Source organism: Gordionus sp. m RMFG-2023, chromosome 2 (assembly GCF_954871325.1).
Source record: "Gordionus sp. m RMFG-2023 chromosome 2, tfGorSpeb1-WG-v2, whole genome shotgun sequence".
Classification (NCBI taxonomy): domain Eukaryota; kingdom Metazoa; phylum Nematomorpha; class Gordioida; order Chordodea; family Parachordodidae; genus Gordionus; species Gordionus sp. m RMFG-2023.
This window is the reverse complement of record NC_088776.1, coordinates 6268191-6290173: the sequence shown is the minus strand read 5'-3', so window position 1 is coordinate 6290173 and position 21983 is coordinate 6268191. Positions and strand designations below refer to the sequence as shown.

Sequence of the window (21983 nt, the reverse complement as noted above, 5' to 3'; positions counted from 1 at the left end):
ACAGTTTCTAGTTCCATCCCACCCTTCCCTTTATTTGTTCAATAATGTTATTTTCTTTTTTTTTAAAACAATTTAAGATCCCGCCAAAAAAAGCATGGCATGGAAGATTATAGAAAGAGCCAAAATATCCCTTAGCGCCAATGCCGTTGAGATAAACCGGGATCAATGGATTCAGGATGCGGTTAACGCGGATATATCCGGCTATCCAGAAACTGCAAGGGTATATTAGAAGAAGAAAAATCAGAATATTTTTTAAGTTTTAAAGTTAAGGGAGAATTGAATGAATTAAAGATGATCGAGGTTTAAGCTAAAGATGGATTTATGATCACTAATCTCCTCCAAAAATTCTTTATCATTATGAACCGAATAGATATATCTTACCTGACATCTTAATTTTTGGGGGTGATCGTATAATATATAATTTTACCTTTATTTGTATCATTTCAAGTTTGAGATCATATTAGACTAAATGGTATACATAATTTTTAGAGAGAATAACTTCCAAACAGAACTAATAAAGATTGATTTTTTTTTAAAAAAAAGGAAAGAAGTCGTACACACATCATTTTAATCGCACTTATAAACAAGAGCAATAAAATTAATAAAAACGTGTTTATCAAAAGTCAAATTAATGAGTAATATAAATATTTAGGGTTTAAGGGAGTACCTTGAGAACGATTGCTATTTCTTCATTAATTTTTAAAAAAGTTAATCCTACCAATGAACCAGCATTTCTTTTTTAAAAAAGGAGAAATTTTATCATATATATATTGTCTCTTTGGGATTTACATATGCAAATAAATGGGAAATTTTAATTTATTTAATTTAAAATACTTTTTTTAGGACAAATATTCATCGTTTTAAAAATAAGTGGAATTTATTTAATTCTAAATAACAAGATTATATATCATAATTATTAATGCTGTAAACGTTATTTCGAAATACCTTGCAAAAAAACACGTAACCATAATTCTCGAGAAAAAAGTAATATGTTACTTAAAAAAATATTATTTATTTATTTTTTTCTACTAAAATTAAAGTATCGTTTTGCGTTATCGATACTCAAAAAAAAGCAATGGCGTTACTTTACAACACTAATCATTATCGATCAAATAACTTTTTTACCATATCACCGATACATATATTCTTTATATAAATATTTTTTTTCAGTTGTTAATTTTTTTTTATTCTTGTTAGACCATCAGTCATGATTTATGATAACTATCTAATCTCGTTTTTTAAGGCCATAATCGACCAAGTGGTTCAAATGGGAGGGATTTCCTTGCCCACCATATCCGCCATACCCGAGGACCAAAATACCGAAAAAGATGGGGCCGAACAAGAAGGCGACTATGTGCGCGACGGGCTTCTCGAAGATGCGGAAGCGTGCGAAACCAAGGGGGCCTACGAATGCGCGCGCGCTATTTACGCTCACGTGCTGCTTCGATTTGGTAAAGATGGGAAAGAGGCCTGGCTTCGGGCTGCCCATTTCGAAAAACATTACGGGACTAGGTCATTGACAGAATTATTTTGTATTTTTTAATTTGCAATATTTTCTTTCATTATTTTTTTTTTTCGACCGTATTAATTTAAATGTTTGTACTAGGCTAACTTTTTGTAATTTTGCGAACATCTAATTGTGATGCATAGGGAGGAATTTTTATTTACGGGGAGAAGGGGCAAAATGGTACAAGCTTGTAAGATTATAATAGTAATATGCTGCTAAATATAAATATTAAATTTTATCAATTTTAATAATGAGCATTATATTTAATTTAATTACATAAAACCAGTTTAAAAGAATTCACAAATTTTGTTTAATGATAGGGCGGAAATTTCCGTTACATCCTTCTAACTTTCCCCTGTTTTTGCGGGAAAGTAGGATGTAACTGGATGCCTTGGCCTTTATGGCTTTGGCATCCCTAAGGCTTTATTAATTAAATCAAAATTTTATATATCACAATTATAAAAGAAAACAATAATGAATTATACGATATTATTCTAATCACTTATCCATATTTTATTTTGAAATATCTTAAACAGAGAGTCACTCGACGCTCTTCTCGATAAGGCTGTCGAAAATTGTCCCAGAGCCGAAACGCTATGGCTCATGAACGCCAAACACAAATGGCTTAATATGTCCAATCCCGCTAACCCTAACGTCTCAGTGGAAGCTGCCAGGTTAATTAAATAAATTTTTATAAAAAAGAGTTTTTATGCGCTATTATATATAAAAAATACGTTATGTAAAGTAAAAAGATGTTCTTTGAAGTTAGTCGATATTACCTATTATCCATACCTAACTAAACCTTTTTTATTCCCTGAGGAAAAATAACTTTTCAACGACATTTGAATGGTTATGTCTACTAAGTAACATCACCGCTACATTTATTCCTACTTTACATTTAAATTATTATTATCGATAAAAATTATATACACATTAAAGGGATGTTCTTTCTAAGGCCTTCCGATTCAACCCGAACAGTGAAGATATTTGGCTAGCCGCCGTGAAACTCGAATCAGAAACCGGTCATTTTGAAAGGGCCCGTAAACTGCTCAATCGAGCCCGCACATCCGCTCCCACTCCGAGGGTTCTCGTCAAATCGGTCAAGTTGGAGTGGGGCGCCATGCAAAATTTGGAAAACGCCTTGCAGCTCATAAATGATCCCAGTTTTGCCGTTAGATTTGAGGGATTTGATAAGGTAGACTACTATTATTTTAAAGAGTCAAAACGAGAGATTTAATCGTTTTTTTTGGAAGTGAGATACGAATTTTACGTGATACGTGAAATATAGCGCATATGCCCTCTAACCGTTGAGTAAACAACAGAGCTACGCTAGGTATTCCTCACTTCCATCTAATTGGAAAAACGAAATTAATTTGGGTACGAAAGTAAAAAAATGTGAGGAGCCCTCTACACGTTTGTGGGCAAGCCACACGTACTTGTACGCACCTAGGCGTCTATAGGCTCCAAGAGAAAGAGCGGGGCAGAGATAAAGAGCCTATGCCCAAGAACTGCTGCATAAGTTAATTACTTTAAGGGTGGGTTGTGGCTGATTTTAAGTTTAAAAAAATTTTGTTCAGGCATATATTGTTTCAAACAACATTTAAAATTTAAAGTACATACCAATTAAGTTTTAGTTTGTCCTGATCTAGTAGCAACACAGTGGTTTATAAATATTAAGAAATTATTTATTTCAGATATCTATCCTTAATACGGAAAAGTTTTTTGATAGAGTTTTTGCAATTATTTAGTTTGATGAATTGCTTCATGTTTAAGTTAAGTTCCATAACATCTTTTATTGTTTTATAGTACCATAGTGATTTGTATTTAGTGTATTCTTTTTTTTATAAGTGTATAGCCATTTAATTGCATCACGAACTAGATTATGTTCTGAGTTCCTTATGATGTGGGTGAGGAATTGAATGCGCCGTTTTTTTAAGGTAATGTTTATTGGGGTGTGTTTTGATACCTTCCATAGATTATTGTTGGATATTACTCTCGGGTAGAAGATTCCGTTAATGATTTGGAGGCAGTTATTTATGAATGATTGTAATTTTCTGTTATCCGTTTTGTTTAATTCCCATAGATCTCCTCCATATAGCAATTTTGGAATAACTGTGGAATTAAAAATTCTTAGTCTGGTGTGTACAGATATTTCTTTTGTTTTCCATATTTTCATGTATTTATAGAAGGCTCCTCTTGCTTTTTGTATTCTTATTTTCAGCTCTTCTTTATAACCTCCTGTGTTGTCAAACATGACGCCTAGATATTTTATTTTGTCAACTATTTTGATTTCATTTCCATCGATTGTGAAATTTAGATTTTGAGTTGCGTTTGGAGAAGAAAGAATACAAGTTTTTTTGAAATTTATTTTTAACCCCATTTTTAGGCTAAGGGTTCCTAATAAATATAGCATATCTTTCGTTTCGTCGAAGCTAGTCGATATGATGACTATGTCATCGGCATAAGATATTATTTTGTTTTCTAAACGTATTGTTGTGTTTGAGCTTATTTCTATTAGATTTGCGCATCCTAGGACCTCTTTTATAATACTGATTATGATATTAAACAGTAACGGTGATAGAGTACAGCCTTGTTTCACACTTTTTTTTATTCTGAAGGTGGGGGATATTTTATTGTTGACTTTAAAGCAGGCAGATAGTTTAGATTAATGATTTCTCAGAATGTAGATAATATTGGGTTCGATCTCACTTTCCAAGAGTGTCCTCCATAGGGCCTCGTGATTCACAGTATCGAATGCTCTACTAAAATCTATAAAAGTGAAGAAGGCAGGGATTTTATATTTGTAGCATTTTTGTATTGTTATTTTTAATGCTAGAATTGGCTCTAGAATATTTTTATTTGGCCTATAAGCACAGATGTATTTGGGTAGTAAGTCTGGAATTGAAGACATGATCCTGTTTTTTAGAAGGACCATGAAAATCTTAGATACGATGTAAGGGCTACCGCACGATAGTCTTTAAACTCTCTTGGGTCATTTATTTTGGGAAAATTGCATAAATAGGACTTATTCCATTCTACAGGTGTTTTGTCACTATCCCAGATTTTGTTATATAGAGATAACAGGAAAGAGGATACAGTTTTGGGTGCTGTTTTTTGTTCCGCTGTTATATTATCAAGCCCAGGGGCTTTATTATTGCGTTTTTTAAAATTACTTTTTTGATTCAGTGGAGAAACCGGATGGGGGTGGAGTTACATGCTCATTTGTGTTTGTCTGGCAGACGGTTTTCCTTGAATCAAAGACTGTCATATAGTAATCTAACCATAATGTTATTTGTTCATCCTGGTCCGATATTAAATTTCCATTTGCTAAGACTAAAGAAGGTAGCTTCTCGAAACTGTAGGGTTTGCAGAAATATTTTAGTTTATTATAATATATTCTGTTTTCTTTCATATCTTTCTCTATTTCAAACGCTTTTTTTGCCACAAATTCCCTTCTATCACTTCTCAGCAATTTCTGTATCTCTTTTTATAGTTATCTGTTCAAGTTATTGCCTTCTTCCCTTCTATCACTTCTCAGCAATTTCTGTATCTCTTTTTATAGTTATCTGTTCAAGTTATTGCCTTCTCTAAGCTGGCTGATTTTTCCTACAGTTTCATTGGATAACCACTCTCTCCTTAAGTATACATTTATATTTGGTTACATGTTATAGGATTCAGTTATATCTTTCTTGAAAAGATTCCAACATATATCTACGTTCCCATTTGAGGTTATATTTAGGAAATTTTCTCTCTTCCTGACCAACATTTAATCAAATTGTTGTATATCCTCTTGTGATTTTGCTTTCATTTGTTTACGGTAGGAGAGGTTTAAGAAATTTATTCTATGTCTGGTCATATTTGGGCCTATCTCTTCGCGATATCCCCATATATTTTTTATTGTCATTTTTGCCACTATCGCTCTGTGGTCTGGCAATTTAATAATAGTGGACACTATAACATCGTCAAACCACCCATGAATATTTGATATAATGAAATCGATTTGAGATTTTTGGTTAGCTCTTACAAAGGTGTATGTGTTTATTTCTCGATGGGGAAAGAAGGTGTTTTCTATTTTGAAGTTTTTGTTTTTACAATAATCAAGTATTTTTTTACTATCTTCATTGTTGGTTTGTTGTATAGTTGCATTTCCGATAGTGTTGGTATTAATATATTCTACGCTTTTGCCAATTTTCAGATTGAGATCTCCTAGTATTATAATGTTATGTCTCAATGGCAGAGAATCAATCAAGGTAGTGACTATGTCAATAAAATTTAACCTATCATTTCTTCTTGGTGGGGCATATATATTTACAATTATTGTCGGTTTGAATTTTGTGTTTAGATATAGGAGACCGCATCTTTCTGATATGGGTACAAATTTAATAATTGATTTTTCCATCTTTTTGTTTGCTAGGAATGCGACTCCTGAACAGCTATTAGAGGTGGTACTGGAACAAAAGAGTTTATAATCTTTAAAATCTGCTGTATTATTCCCTGGGCAGTGGGTTTCTTGGATGCATATAAAATTTCATATATGCAAAATCTCTAAGCAGTACTGTTAATTTATTTTTCATTCCGTTTATATTTAGAGACGCAATCCATAACTTACCATAAACTGTGTGCTTCGAATTTATGGGTGCCATATTATTTACCGTTCTAAGATAGGAAATCAAAATCTAAAAGTTTTGTAGACCAAAAAGAGAAATCAAAAGAATAACTATATTATTATTAACTATATGTTTCTCAAATGTGTTAAAGACTGGAGATAGGAGTATATAATTTAGTAATAGCCTATGATTATTTAGAGCGAAAAATAAACCGTGTGTGTCAAAACTATATTTAATCGCTCATGGGAAATAGAAGAGCAAATAAGGCTCATTTCCGATTTGGTAGGTTTTGTATGGAAAGGTAGTATTGACTATCTTACATTGTTTAGTTTAAATTTTAAATCACTACCTTGATTGATTCTCTGCCATTGAGACATAACATTATAATACTAGGAGACCTCAATCTGAAAATTGGCAAAAGCGTAGAATATATTAATACCAACACTATCGGAAATGCAACTATACAACAAACCAACAATGAAGATAGTAAAAAATTACTTGATTATTGTAAAAACAAAAACTTCAAAGTAGAAAACACCTTCTTTCTCCATCGAGAAATAAACACATACACCTTTGTAAGAGCTAACCAAAAATCTCAAATCGATTTCATTATATCAAATATTCATCGGTGGTTTGACGATGTTATAGTGTCCACTATTATTAAATTGTCAGACCAGAGAGCGATAGTGGCAAAAATGACAATAAAAAATATATGGGAATATCGTGAAGAGATAGGCCCAAATATGACCAGACATAGAATAAATTTCTTAAAACCTCTCCTTAACCGTAAACAAATAAAATCAAAATCACAAGAGGATATACAACAATTTGATTAAATGTTGGTCAGGAAGAGAGAAAATTTCCTAAATATAACCTCAAATGGGAACGTAGATATATGTGGAATCTTTTCAAGAAAGATATAACTGAATCCTATAACATGTAACCAAATATAAATGTATACTTAAGGAGAGAGTGGTTATCCAATGAAACTGTAGGAAAAATCAGCCAGCTTAGAGAAGGCAATAACTTGAACAGATAACTATGGAAAGAGATACAGAAATTGCTGAGAAGTGATAGAAGGGAATTTGTGGCAAAAAAAGCGTTTGAAATAGAGAAAGATATGAAAGAAAACAGAATATATGAAGTTTATAATAAACTGAAATATTTCTGCAAACCCTACAGTTTCAAGAAGCTACCTTCTTTAGTCTTAGCAAATGGAAATTTAATATCGGACCAGGATGAACAAATAGCATTATGGTTAGATTACTATATGACAGTCTTTGATTCAAGGAAAACCGTCTGCCAGACAAACACAAATGAGCATGTAACTCCACCCCCATCCGGTTTCTCCACTGAGGAAATCAAAAAAGTAATTAAAAAAATACGCAATAATAAAGCCCCTGGGCTTGATAATATAACAGCGGAACATCTAAAAACAGCACCCAAAACTGTATCCTCTTTCCTGTTATCTCTATATAACAAAATCTGGGATAGTGACAAAACACCTGTAGAATGGAATAAGTCCTATTTATGCAATTTTCCCAAAATAAATGACCCAAGAGAGTTTAAAGACTATCGTGCGGTAGCCCTTACATCTACAGTATCTAAGATTTTCATGGTCCTTCTAAAAAACAGGATCATGTCTTCAATTCCTGACTTACTACCCAAATACATCTGTGCTTATAGGCCAAATAAAAATATTCTAGAGCCAATTCTAGCATTAAAAATAACAATACAAATTTTAGAAAATGTAAATTTGTTTTGCTATTCGTTAAATTTCAGTTGAGATTTCATAAAGCTATGATATTTTTTATTTCTAACCCCCCCCCCCTATAAAGCGCATTTTTTTAAAATTAACTGTGCTAAAATACCTGCAGCATTATAAAATCTGGTTATGTATTTCCCATTAGAACAGCTATTTGTAACCCAGCCTAAGACCTAGTAGCATCGATTGAACAGTCTTAATCTCTACGAATGCTGCATTAGGCCCTAGCTCTAGTTATGTAGCGCTCTATTCAATTCTTAACTGCCGCAATAAATATTCCTTAGTATATAAGCAACAAATATTTCTATTTTAAATGCTTCCTCCCCTTTTATAGTAAATATCAAATTAAAATTCTTCTTGGAAAATCAAATCAGATTGTAATATCATATTTTTTATAGTAAAATAAATAGTTTTATATATAATATAAATATTATTTGGCCTCGTAAAAAGTTATCATTTTACACTTCTTAAGCCACTTCCAAAAAAAATCATTTTTAAGCGCGTTTTCAGCCATTTTTTAAAAAATATTTTCAACAAACATATAATAATATTTCTAATTAATTTTTTTAATTTTCAAATAATTAGAATATTTTTAAAAAAAAAATAAGGGAGAAATTTTTTTTTTTTTTAAAATAAATATATATTTTTAAAAAGATATATATTAAAAATTATATGAACCAAAATATTAATCAAAAGATGGCGAGTGGGTGGGGTGGTGGTTTAGAACATATATTGCAAATATTGTCATACCGAAGGGCGATAAAATTGGATCTGCATATGTTGAATTTATTTCTTCTTCCTATTATTTAAGTTATAATATATTTCTTAAATTGTGATTAATGAAAATATAAGTGACCTATTAATTTATTTTTTTTAAAAACTTGTTAAGGGGGGTAGGTGCATCTCAGATGACATTTAATCTTTAGGGAAAAAATCAAATAAATATCTGGAACATCTATAATTTTGCGAAAAAAGGATTAATTTGAAAAATTATTTAATCTTGTTTGGAAATATAAAATAAAGCAATTTACCGAAACCAATAACATATAATAATACCTAGACTGACTATGCATTCATGAAAAGTAATACATCAATGAAAACAGCTGGTTAACGATACTTTGATTACCCATATCATTATTAAGAATTTTAAACGAGAGACCAATTTATTCCTATGTCTGACTCAAACTTTGATAAAGAATTTTCTGATCATCGAAATAATAAGGTACTACCATGAGAATAATTACTATATTATGAGTTACCAAAATGGCAGGTCCAAGTGATTTGCATTCAACGACGCTTACAAATGCATTATTATGAATGCATCGTCAGTCTAGGTATTATTATATGTCATTAGTGGAAACCTGCCTAGGAAAACCCGTTCTGAAAAAAGGGCTACTTATCTTAAATATTATCTTGAACGTTTTTCGTTTGAAATGATATTTTTACAAAGTTAATCTAGGTATTATTATTATATGTCATTGGTGGAAACCTGCCTGGGAAAACCCGTTTTGAAAAAAAAGCCTACTTATCTTAAATATTATCTTGAACGTTTTTGAAATGATATTTTTACAAAGTTGTAAAAATGCGATATATTTATTATCTATCCTTATATATTGTAGAAAGAAAGAAATTTCTTAAAAGCTCTTTTGTATAAATACTATAAATTTTTTTTTTTAAAAAAAAAGATATGGATGATGAAGGGTCAAATATATGCGCAGATGAAAAAATTTGTAGAAGCCAAGGAGGCTTACACCGAAGGGGTAAATAAAAATAAATTTATATTACTATATTTATATATATAATAAGATTTATCTGATCAGAATCCGCCTATAATCTGCAGCACAAATTTTAAATAGCAAATACTAAACTTTAGTAGAAAAAATAATAATATTTCTCAGAATCTAAAATATCTGAGAAGATTCAGGGATAATCTTTAAGAGTGTATTAAAAACCCGAAATATTTATTATATTCTTATTTTATTGTTGTAATTAAAAAATTCCCGAATATTTTTTATAAATAATACGCAGATCAAAAAATGTCCCACATCCATACCTCTCTGGGTCCTAAGTGCCAAGCTCGAAGAAACCAATGGTCAAGTTATCAAGGCTAGGGCCATCATGGAAAAGGCCAGACTCAGGAATCCTGCTAACGAAGATTTATGGTAAAACAACTCTTGGGGAGATGGGGAAGATTTCGCTTCTTAAAATACATTATTTTATTTATTTTTTACACTATCCTAAACCCAAAGCTTATTTACATTTCGTAAGTGTTGTTAAAAGGCTCATTTTGAGCCGATTTTTAAAAACTCAATATTTTAGCCGGAAAAATATTGTGCAAGCCTTCGGATTTTGTTCATAGGTGGTTTGAACATCTATTAACGAAATCTGGAGGCTTAGACAATATTTTTCGGGCTAAAATATTGAGTTAGCCGTTTTTAAAAATCGACTTCCGTTTAACAACAACATTCTAAAGGTACAAAATGTCCCTAAGTTTTTTTTTGTTTAGACAATTATACGGGTGTAGCTTTAATTATGCAAATCGGTTTAATAAAAACATAACATGATCAAGGCTGGAGTCTATCAGGGCGGAACTTAGGGCCGGTAACAAGGATTTCGCGGATTCTTTGATGGCTAAAGGTTAAAAAAATATTATTTAAAAATTTTTCAAATCATTTTAACACAAAAAAAATTATAATTTTCAAAATAACCCGCACAATCGCATAGGAAATGGAAATAAAACCTGGTGTAACTTGATATTTTAACTTTTTAAATTAACTACCTTTAATTATACTGACATTTATGACAGACGTATAATTTTAAAAGTCTATTATTTAGTAATATATGACTAAGGTGTGAGGTGTAATGTTAAAAGCTTCTTTTATTTATTAATACTGACATTTATGATTGACGCGTGTTAAAAGTTTCTATATTTAATTTAATAATATTGACACTCATGATTAACATATAATGTTAGAGGTTTATATAATTATATTGGCACTTATGACTGACAGGTAATGCTTAAAGTTTCTATGATTAGGAATATTGAAATTTATGAGTGACAGATAATTACAATTTTTTCATATTGAAATTTATGAGTGACAGATAATTACAATTTTCTAATATTGAAATTTATGAGACAGGTAATATTACTGATATTTAGTAATATTAACATTTATATTTTCGACCTTTTTAAATTTTTTATACCTATAAATAAATTAACGTCTAAAATATTAATTAATTTTAAAAAAGTTTGATCAAAATCTAAATACACAAGGTAGGCTGAATATGGTTTAATTTATTCATATTTAAACATAAATTACATATCATTCATCAAATCATTCACTATTGTACTTTTTATAAAAATAAATATTAATTAAATAAAATGCTATAAATATATTGCATAATTTCGCTATTGAATAACATACAAAAAGACGAACTATTAAAAAAATAAAATGCTATAAATATAATTAGAATTCAACTCACCCAAAGGATGACAAACTTAAAAATAACAATTAATAAATAATATAAAGTGTAATAACATTTAACAAAAAGATGCTTACCGATTATACTTTCAAATAAATTGTAATAAATATAATGAAATAAAAATATTAGAATAAATATTAATCACATTAATATAATTCTAACAAAATGATTGTTATTTTGATTGCATAAATATGTATCTTCTTTAAATTTTTTTAATATTATTAAAAAAATTCATGGGCAATTAATAAGCCCACTTATATTGGGTATAGTTTAATATATTTGTCTGCAGAAATGTGGCCATAGGTAATATTTCCATTTCTGTTGCCCAGACACCGTTTCCCATAACATTTCTGTTTACTAGATATTCCTCTACGGATATCCCATAAATTTTCCAATTTCCAATTTGAAATCTACGCTCCACATAAAGACAACGCATTCCTCCCTCAAATAATTATAATTATCCTGGCTATTTGATATTTTTTTTATTTTATACCATAAACATGTTAAATAATTTAATATTAAAAGATACCCTAAAAAAACAATTTCCATCACCCACAATGTGATCGGCTGTGAAAATATCTTTTAATATACCATTTTTATCTTGGGATAACGGCCAATTACTTTGAAATGCAACCTTTTAGAGTGATATACCTTTAGTTCCTAGTTGTTGGGAAGGAAAAGTTCACCAATTTTCTTGGGTATTATTTCATCCACAATAATTTCGTCATTTAAATCTGATAAAATAATAACCTATTTTTAAAATAATATTAACCTTACCCTAATCTTGTACGCCTACATAATATCCTTCCTTTCTCACTACCTATTGTTAGATCTTCACCAAATGTATCTGTATCCAAAAAAAATATATTAAATAATTATATATATTATACCCTTTCTCTTGACACAGTTTATTTTAGTATCCTCCTTTAATTTTCCAACCCTAGGATTTTACCTTTATTAAAAATACAATTTTTTCAATTTTAAAAAAATGAAACTTTCTCCTGCAACTTTTATTCCACTGGACATTTCTTCTAATAGAAATAATATATTTTCTTTTTTCTAAATGCATTTGATTACCTTCTCCTCCCACTATAGTTTTAAGAAGCATACAGACTAATTATTTTATGAATTAACTGTATTTATTACCTTGATCTTGAACAGCCTATAGTTTCACAATGTACAATTTTTTTTTGTTTTTTTGACTGTATCTTTACCATTTAAAAAAGTTATATTCATTTAAAAAATAATAACTTTGTTTCCTTACATATAATGTTTTAAATTACTTAGATTAGCCTTGATATGTAAAATTTTTCCTGTTGTCGAAGATAATTCTACATTGCCTAAATATGTATAACTATTTTGTTAAAAATTATAATTTTAATAATTATATATCGGCCTACCCAAGGCTGGAACATTTTCCCTCCTTTCCTGCCAGCCCGACGATTATTCCATACAAGCACTCTATCATTTATATAATAAAGTGCATTTTTAGCTGCATTACGAGTTTTATAATCACGTTGCTGCTTAAGCTGAGCCTTTACAATATTTTTTGTTGCAGTCTTGAATATGTCTTTCATATTGTCTGCCGTTCTTTGGTAATTGCTTTCGAAATCTGTGTCAGAAAGATCATCAAGATCTGTATCTGGTTCTCTATCATCCTTATAATAATTTTATACAAATAGTGATATATCTTACCCCGCAAGGCAGTAAAGCTTTCCTGCCATACATCATCTCATATGGCGTGAATTTTGAGGATTCATGCCTCGATGTATTCTAGGCAAATACTATACCATTGAGAATTTCAGGCCAATCTTTCTGATTGCCTTTTGTACACATCAAGAGTGAATTTTGAAGCGTACGATTGGCTCTCTCTATCATGCCATTATCCTGAGGATGGTAGGCGCTTGTCACTCTCTGCTGGATTCCCATGAGTTTGTGATATTCATTGCTCACTTGATTTACAAACTCGCGCCCCTGATCATTAATTTTGTAAATATGATAAATATTATTATATAAATTTCATCAACCTTGACTCTGCGATGCTTGCATGACAGTGAATATAAAAAGAGGGTCACTGAATGGGCAGTCTTATCCTTTAAAGATTGTGCTTCGATATATTTTGAAAAATAATCGACAACAACTGCAATATCCATTGTTGCACTCTGGCAAAAAACATAGATGGAATAAGAATAGACTGCATTTTCAAGCCTGTTTTGTCAAATCGGTGATTAAATCATTGAAACTCAATGACATCTTGTCGCATTCCTTGCAACCAATGTCTAAATGATACATCATTATATACACTAACACTATATAATTGAAATGCTATGTTGTTTAGAAAGTTTTAAGCTTGTTAAAAGAGAAGAATATATTGGTATTGTCTGATGTATAAACGATGGACATAAATATGTTGCAGTTGCTGTCGATTATTTTTCAAAATATATTGAAGCAGAACCTGTAAAGGATAAACTGCCCATTCAATTACCTTATATTTATATTTATTGTTATGCAGACATGGCAGAGCGAGGTTGATGAAATTTTTATAATAACCTAATGATGTATATCATATTTATAGATCCAAATTAGTGATCAGGGACGCGAGTTTGTAAATCAAGTTAGCAAAGAATATCACAAACTCGTGAGAACCCAACAGAGAGTGGCCAGCGCCTACTATTTTCAGGCGAATGGCATGGTAGAGAAGGCCAATTTGACGTGTACAAAAGTCCATCAGAAAGATAGGCCTGGAGTTCTCCCTGGTATTGTATTCGCCTACAATACATCAAAAAATGAATCCACAAAATTCACGCCACATGAGATGATGTATGACACAGGAAAGCTTTATTGCCCTGTGAGATATGATATATATATATCACTATTAGTATAAAATTAATATTCATAATATATATTTATTTTATTTAAGGATATTTTGGATATTAGAGAACCTTTATATAAATCTTGATGGTCTATCTGACACAGAGTTTGAAAGCAATTATCAAAGAATCATATATGATATCGGGCTGACAGTATAGGAGGGAAAATTTTGCAGCGGCAGGCCTATATATAATTATTAAAATTGTTAATAGTAAAACTATAATTTTTAACAAAATATTAATACATATTTAGACAATGTAAAATTATCTTCTTCAGCAGGATAAATTTAACATATCAAACCTAACCTAAGTAATTTAAAACATTTCGCTAGGGGGGGATAAAGGTATTATTTTTGAAATATACAAATATAACTTTTTGATGAGTTGAAAGCTATTTAATTGCGAATGTATATTATATTACATTTTATATTTTTTTCGTACAATAGTTAATCATTTGATGAATGCATTTGATGAATGATATGTAATTTATGTTTAAATTTAAATTAGTTCAACCATAATTAACCTACTTTGTCTATATAGATGTTGATCAAACTTTCTTTAAATTAAACTTTAACGTTTTTGACGTTCAATTATTTATATGTATAAAATAATTTAAAAGGGTCGAAAATTAAACTTTATGTTAATATTACTAAATATTAGAAATTTTAATAATATTGGTCTCTTAAATGTCAATATTACGAAATATTAAAAAATTTAAATTACCTGTCACTAATAAGTGTTAATCTAAATATAGAAACTTTTACCATTACCTTTCAGTCATAAGTGCCAATATTACTAAATATATAAGGCCACATTCATAGTGGGATCCGATCCGGCACGATTTAACAGCTGATCGATTTTTAAATCGGTTTATGAAAATCAATTTTTCTTTATTAATGTTTCTTAGGTTATTATCATGTATAGAATTAAAGATAAAATTATTATTAAAAAAATTGATCTCATAAACAAATTTTATTAATCAATCAGCTGTTAAATCGTGTCGGATCGGATCCCACTATGAATGCGGCCTAAACTTTTAACATTATGCGTTAGTCATAAAGTGCCAATATTACTAAATATAGATACCTTTAACATTACGCTTTATTCATAAATTTCAGTATTACTAAAGGAAGTTAATTTAAATTTAAGTAAAATATCACGTTACCCTTATTAACACTATTTATCAAAGGGGGAGCTAATGTATCACGTTACACCTGTCTAACCCATAATTTATTTTTAATTTTATTAACTTGGCAATTATAATTTATATAATGGGTTATTCCATGTCAGATCAAACAACTTTCGGTCGACTATCAATTTCGATAAAAAAAAATTGTAGGCGCGTTATTCATGTTCTAATAATATCTGAAACCAAATTTTAGCTCATTGGCAATTATATTACGTGAGATAATGGGAATTAAATATATATTAATGTTAAATAATTACTTTTAAATTAACAACGAAATTATGGTAAACATCAAATTAAATTTTTGTAAAATATTTAGAAAATTTATATTTCGTGATTATTATGAACTTTCATTTTTTTCTTCTATTATTTATTTACTATTTTTATAATAATTTCTTTAATAATTAGCTCCACTTTGTAATTAGTTTAAAAAAAATATCGCGAATAATGTATTTAAAAAAACGTTATAGATGGCTTTATAAAACATTTTAATGCAATAAAAGACTTTTTTAAAAATATCGTTTCCTATTTTTGTACATTTATTCTCCATTATCTTAGGTTGGTACTTAACCGTTTCAGATAAAACATATATAACGTGCCTACAACTTTTCATCGAAATTGAAAGGAGTCAGCCTAAAACTCGATTTTCTTTTTCATTTGATATACCATTTATATATCTACATTAGCAATGCAAGAATGTCCCAACAGTGGTAAGTTATGGGCAGAATCTATATTCATGGAATCCAGACCTCATAGAAAGACCAAAAGTGTCGACGCCCTTAAACGTTGCGAACATGATGTTAGAGTTCTCTTGGCCGTTTCTAAGTAATAAAATTTGTCTAAGATAAAAGTATTTCAAACTGGTTTTTTTTTTACGATGAATAAACTATAGGAAAAAAAATTATCTTAAAATTTTTACAAGTTGATAAATATTTAAGTATAAGATTAATAATGATAGTAAAAGGAAGTAAAAGATTATTCGCAGGTATTTGAATAAATAGCTCATACTTTTGCCTGTTCATAATTGTTGAGGGCAGTCCAAATTCTGCATCTTTGCTTTTTAGCGATACACGCATTTAAAAAGTATTATGAACATAGCCATTATTAGAGGTCTGCATCCCATCCAATGTTTTAAAAAAAATTTAACCCGCCCTCCCAGCCTGCCCATTTGTCTAAAATTCCTTACCTGCCCACCCGCCCGTTAGTCTAAAATTTTTTACCCGCCTGCCCATTATTTATAAAAATTTTTTAACTCAAGCCCGCTTACAAAATTTAATTATGGTCATTCTATCATTTAATTAAGCATCTAATAAAAATATTTCAGCATTAAACCTCTACAAAAAGTTTATAATTTAGGAAATTAATATAAGTATAAAAATAATCAATGTAAATTATGGACAATTTATTTGATCAAATTGAATATTTATGAAAAAAATATAAATGTAAAATTATTGTTATATGTAATTATAATGCAAAAATAATAATAAATCGACATTTTCTGGATTCAAACACGTTCTTCTTTGTTCTAAAAATCTTCCAGCAATGCTAAATCCGCGTTTGGAAGAAGCACTAGAAAAGTTTTATTACATTCCCATAAAAGGAAATTTTTAAATAGTCAAAAATGTTTATTTATTCTAAGAAAAAAGTTTTATTGTTGTGTTTATTACATAATATAGTTTGGTAAATGTTCTTCACTTAAAAAAAACGATTGGTACAATAAAAATAGAAATATTGTTATAGATTATTTAAACAATTAATTTTTTTAGTTTGTTTTTGAACAAAAATTTTAAATTTCCTTAACCCACCCGCCCAATGTTTAAATTTCTTAACTCGCTCGCCCAGCCCTCCCATATGCAGACCTCTAGCCATTATATTTCAGATTTAAATAAAAACGGTGGTGACACCAATAGTCGCCAATAATCAAACCCGATACTTTTATAGAACAGAAGAAAAATTTTCCACTTGTATAATTTTTCTGTAAAGGTTTTAAAATATGTATGTCATAGTGGTTTAGAAAAATTTGGGATGCTTCATTGACCTTGGTTTTTTTTAGCAAATTTATAAAATTTTTATCATTTAGAAATTGGGGTTTTTTTAAATTTGAAAGACATCTAATATTTACCTTGAAATATATTCCAGGATATATAAAATATCTTGTCTATTAATTTCAGACAATATTTAATTGTGAGGTTTTGCCTATTTTTTAAAAAATTTATATTTAAAAAAAAACAATATATAGGATATATCGGTGTTTGTATCTGCCAGTTTATAATTGACATTTATGGACGTTTGTCCAGAATGGATGTTTATATTTTAATCACATGATTTTTTTATAGATTCTATATAAGCTTTTATATTTAGTATTTGGGCAGTTTTAATGTACAATATGGATGTTTGTTGAATTATAGAATGTTAATTAGAATGTAAAGTATTACAACATTACATTTTTTCATTATCAATAAACATCTATTATTTGCCAATAAAATTAGAGAGGTTCAAAAGTTTCTGACAAAGTATATGATTCTGGCAAATGGAGGTCTTTTTTAAAATGGGGAAAAAACGCTTTAAATGATTTAAGTTTTACAATTTTATATTTCCTAAAACTTGCTAAACCCTTACGACGTATTATAAATATTCCAATTTCACAAAGTAGGAAAATATTGATTAATTCAGATGGGTAATCATAAATAAAGTTTTGAAATATCGGGGAATGAATTATTGCATGTTTTTAGGATTGGATTATTGATTGTTTTCGACATATTTCTTTCATAAATCGAAAATGTTTCTTTTAATGTAAACACGGTATAGCATCACATGATTATTACATATGTGATGTGATATAGCATCATGGTTAATTCCATTTTTTTTTAAAATATAGCCTTGACATAATATATACTACTTAAATTTCTAGATTATTTTGGTGCGAAAGGAAACTATCCAAAGCGAAAGATTGGTTTTATCGAACGTTAAAACTTGACCAAGACTACGGAGATACGTGGGCCTATTTTTACCGATTTCTATGCATGCATGGTACAGAGGTACATTATCTGGAAATTTGATCTCATAAAATATTATTTATTTTAAGCAATTTAATGGGATGAAAACAATCTAATAAATTATATACAATATAGTTTATATATATTTGTATGCATCGTCAGCTGATGTTTATAGTATTTTATATCCACTTTTTAAAGAAATAAGTTTTTTTTAATCAATAAATTGATTCTTCGGTGTTCTTTATTTGTTTAATATCAACAATAATGTGAAAAAAACTATTTTATTTTCACTATTATATTATTTTGCTAATTAATGATGACATTAATATGCTAGTTTTAATGGCGATTTATTCAATAGAATTCATTTAAAGTGTGAATTACATATGAGTTAGCCCCATTTTGATTCCCTTTTACTAAACATTTTTGTTTCATACTATATTTTTTTAGAATTTAAGAAGAAAATATACCGCGGATTACTATTCATGTACACTTTATTGCTACACTTTTAATGAATGAATGAATTGTCAATCTATGTTAGTAGGGGTGTACCGATACCACTTTTTGGAGGATGATCCGATCCGATATTCTCGATATTGAATTGATATCGGCCGATTACCGATCCGATATTATATCTAATTTTGTATTCTGTAAAGATACCAATGGTTTTAATTTTTAATATACTTATTAGTATAACATTTATAATTTATCTCTACCATAACTTATATCATTTAATATATTATAATGATCAGTTATATTTTGTATTCAATTTAATTGCAATTCTAAAAGTATATAAAATATTTTTATTGTTAAATCACTTCTATATAACATTAATCTATATACATATTAAGTAATAAACAAATATATTATGAAATTTGAAATAAATAATCAAAATAATATTTAAAATTATATCGAAGATTTCTTTTTAGAATTACCAAATTTTCAAATTTATCAGAGGTCAGCCTGCGGCGATGGTCTGTCAATATCACCAGCTTCACTAAAAAGAGATTCTGAAAAGATTAGCGACATTTTAAACAGAATGCGAAAAAATATACATAAAAATGGATCGAACTTATTTATAAAAATAAATTATTTTAAATATAACTATTAAAAAAATTTATAATATTTTATTATTGTTAAAGACGCCATTATATATCGGATCGGAAAATTTTATAATATTGGCCGATATTCGATATTTTAAAGTGGGTGAAATATCGGCCCTATCCGATATAAAATATCGGTACATCCCTATATGTTAACTTATAACATCATTGGCTAATTTGCGAAAAAAAAATTTAATATATTTTTAAAAAATTAACTAGTCAGAATATTCTAGATCAAGTCATATTATTAATTTGAAAAACTCCCTTTTAAATTTTTTTTATTGACATTTTATAGACTGTATTAAATTTAGTGTATTATTCTTTTTCCATTTCTATTTATTTGAAAAGTATAAACTAAAGATTTATATTTGTTATATTCTGTAAAGAGTTGCTTAAATCACCATTCTTAGCATAATCTATTCCCTTCCATATTTGAACATATGATAGATACCACTTTTACGGGCCTTGTAATCCATAGCCTACGATATATAACACATCTCGATCATTATTAATTTTTTTAAAAGAAATAACTATATTTTTTTTATATAAACAATTGAATGTAATAGGAAGAAAAAGAGGAACTTATTAAGAGATGCGTAAAAGCTGAACCTCATCACGGTGAAATTTGGTGTTCTGTTTCCAAGGATATCAGTAATTGGAAGCTTAAGACTCCGGAAATATTAATTAAAACTTCAGAAATATTGGAAATACCTAAATAATCTTTTTTTTTTATTAATTTATAATTTATTGTAAATTTTGGTGTATATTTTTTATTATTATTATTTAAATTGTGTAATATAACATTAATTGTTATCATTGATTGTTGAGAAACCCTATATTTAAAATATATGAAGATATCATTTGATTGAGTTGGACTTGAATGAAATTTATAGTATTTATTATAGGGTCTAGGAATGTAAACCCTTCCACAAAGAAAAAAGAAGAAAGATCGATTTAAGATTAACATTTAAAAAAAGGGCTAAGGTTCAGGATTTATAGGAAAATATAAATAAATATTTACTCAAAATAACACGATTTTTTTTTTAAATTTATACGCTATATTAATACATACATATGCATACATAAATACAAGTAATGGCTTATTTCATCGCGCAAGCTATCCTAAAATAGAGAGAAGTATTAAAAACCAGAAAATTTTTTATAATGAAAAAAAAAAGAAATATATTTTTTTAGAAATTTTTTTGACACTGGAACCCTCCATTTTTAAAAAGGTTCGAGGTTGGGTTCAGCAAAAATACGAGGGTTCAGGGTACGGTTCACAATCCTGATAAAGGTAATAATAGAATAATTTTCAAAAATATCTAATATACATTTTTAAAAAATAATTTATTGTAGAATAATAAAACGGCTGTCTTAAAAAAAATTGGTTGAGGTGTAAATAATTTTTATTAGACCCAGTCCGGGGTCTAGTAAAATCTATTCTTGCCAGGTGTAAATAATTTTTAATAATAAAGTACATTATTGTAATCTAAGAAAAATCTTTAATTTTTCGTCTATAGTTATAGGATATTTATTAAATTAATAGCTTGATATATTAAATTGACGTTATACGTTCCAGTATATATGTTGTTTTATGTCATAACTCATAACCAGCTTTATTGCTCTTTTCGCCATATAAAATAGCAGATCTGTGTCGAATTATCTCTTCTTATCTAATTGGGTTAATAACAATATGTGTAAGCTATGGGATGAGCCAGTCCAATGTATGCGGTTAAATGGTAAAATAAAAAACTTAATCGCCCTTGGTAAATAAAAAGATATGTAAAAGTCTATGCCCCATTAAAAATCTTGATTATGGAAGGGTTGTGTGTAGACCCTATATGTTGATTTTACTTTTATTTAGCATTGTTTGAGAACCTATCTAAGTATGAATTTGCAAAGCACAGTCTATTTATTCAATCATTCTATAATGTTACACCCGTCTGTAAAATAATCAAAATTTTAAAAAAAACTAGACAGGTCTCAAAACGAAAAAAAAACCAGTTAGGCCAAAAATATATATTTTCAAAATCATTTTGAAAATCAAATTATATGTTTTAAAAAAGATATCAAAATAAAATATTAAAAATCAATTATATATTTCTTAATGTTCTTTTTAACTTCAATTTGAATTTTTATGTTAGATAACATATTACTCTCATATAAAAATAAATATTCGGAATGAGGGAGGGGTGAAGGGGTTTTAAATACAAATATTATCGAGTATTTAAAGTTACTTTGTGTAATAAGTGAGTATTTTTTTTAAAGGAACATTTAAGAAATTGTTTATTATTATTATATCTTAAAATGTAATTGTTGTATTATCTTATTGATTTTGAATAAACTATGGATTTATATAGTATGATTATTTTTCAACTGGTTACTATAGTTGTTTATCCCAGTTTTATTTTGAAGTATTATTTAAAAGAGCTTCAAAATTTTTTAATGAAACATATGATAATATTACTT

At 28.6% G+C, this 21983-nt stretch overlaps 1 protein-coding gene across 1 annotated transcript in view; it reads left to right on the top strand.

The window, feature by feature from the left end:
• The window catches only part of LOC135925556 (pre-mRNA-processing factor 6-like), a 35882-nt gene extending 15529 nt beyond the window's left edge, over positions 1-20353 (top strand). The window contains exons 13-22 of the mRNA XM_065460947.1: positions 78-220; positions 1244-1512; positions 2044-2181; positions 2447-2702; positions 9565-9639; positions 9908-10041; positions 10449-10516; positions 16105-16243; positions 18330-18456; positions 20081-20353. Coding sequence (XP_065317019.1) covers positions 78-220; positions 1244-1512; positions 2044-2181; positions 2447-2702; positions 9565-9639; positions 9908-10041; positions 10449-10516; positions 16105-16243; positions 18330-18456; positions 20081-20233 — 1502 coding nt within the window. The 3' untranslated portion in view covers positions 20234-20353. The remainder of the gene's footprint in view (positions 1-77; positions 221-1243; positions 1513-2043; positions 2182-2446; positions 2703-9564; positions 9640-9907; positions 10042-10448; positions 10517-16104; positions 16244-18329; positions 18457-20080) is intronic.
• Positions 20354-21983: the final 1630 nt, after the last annotated feature.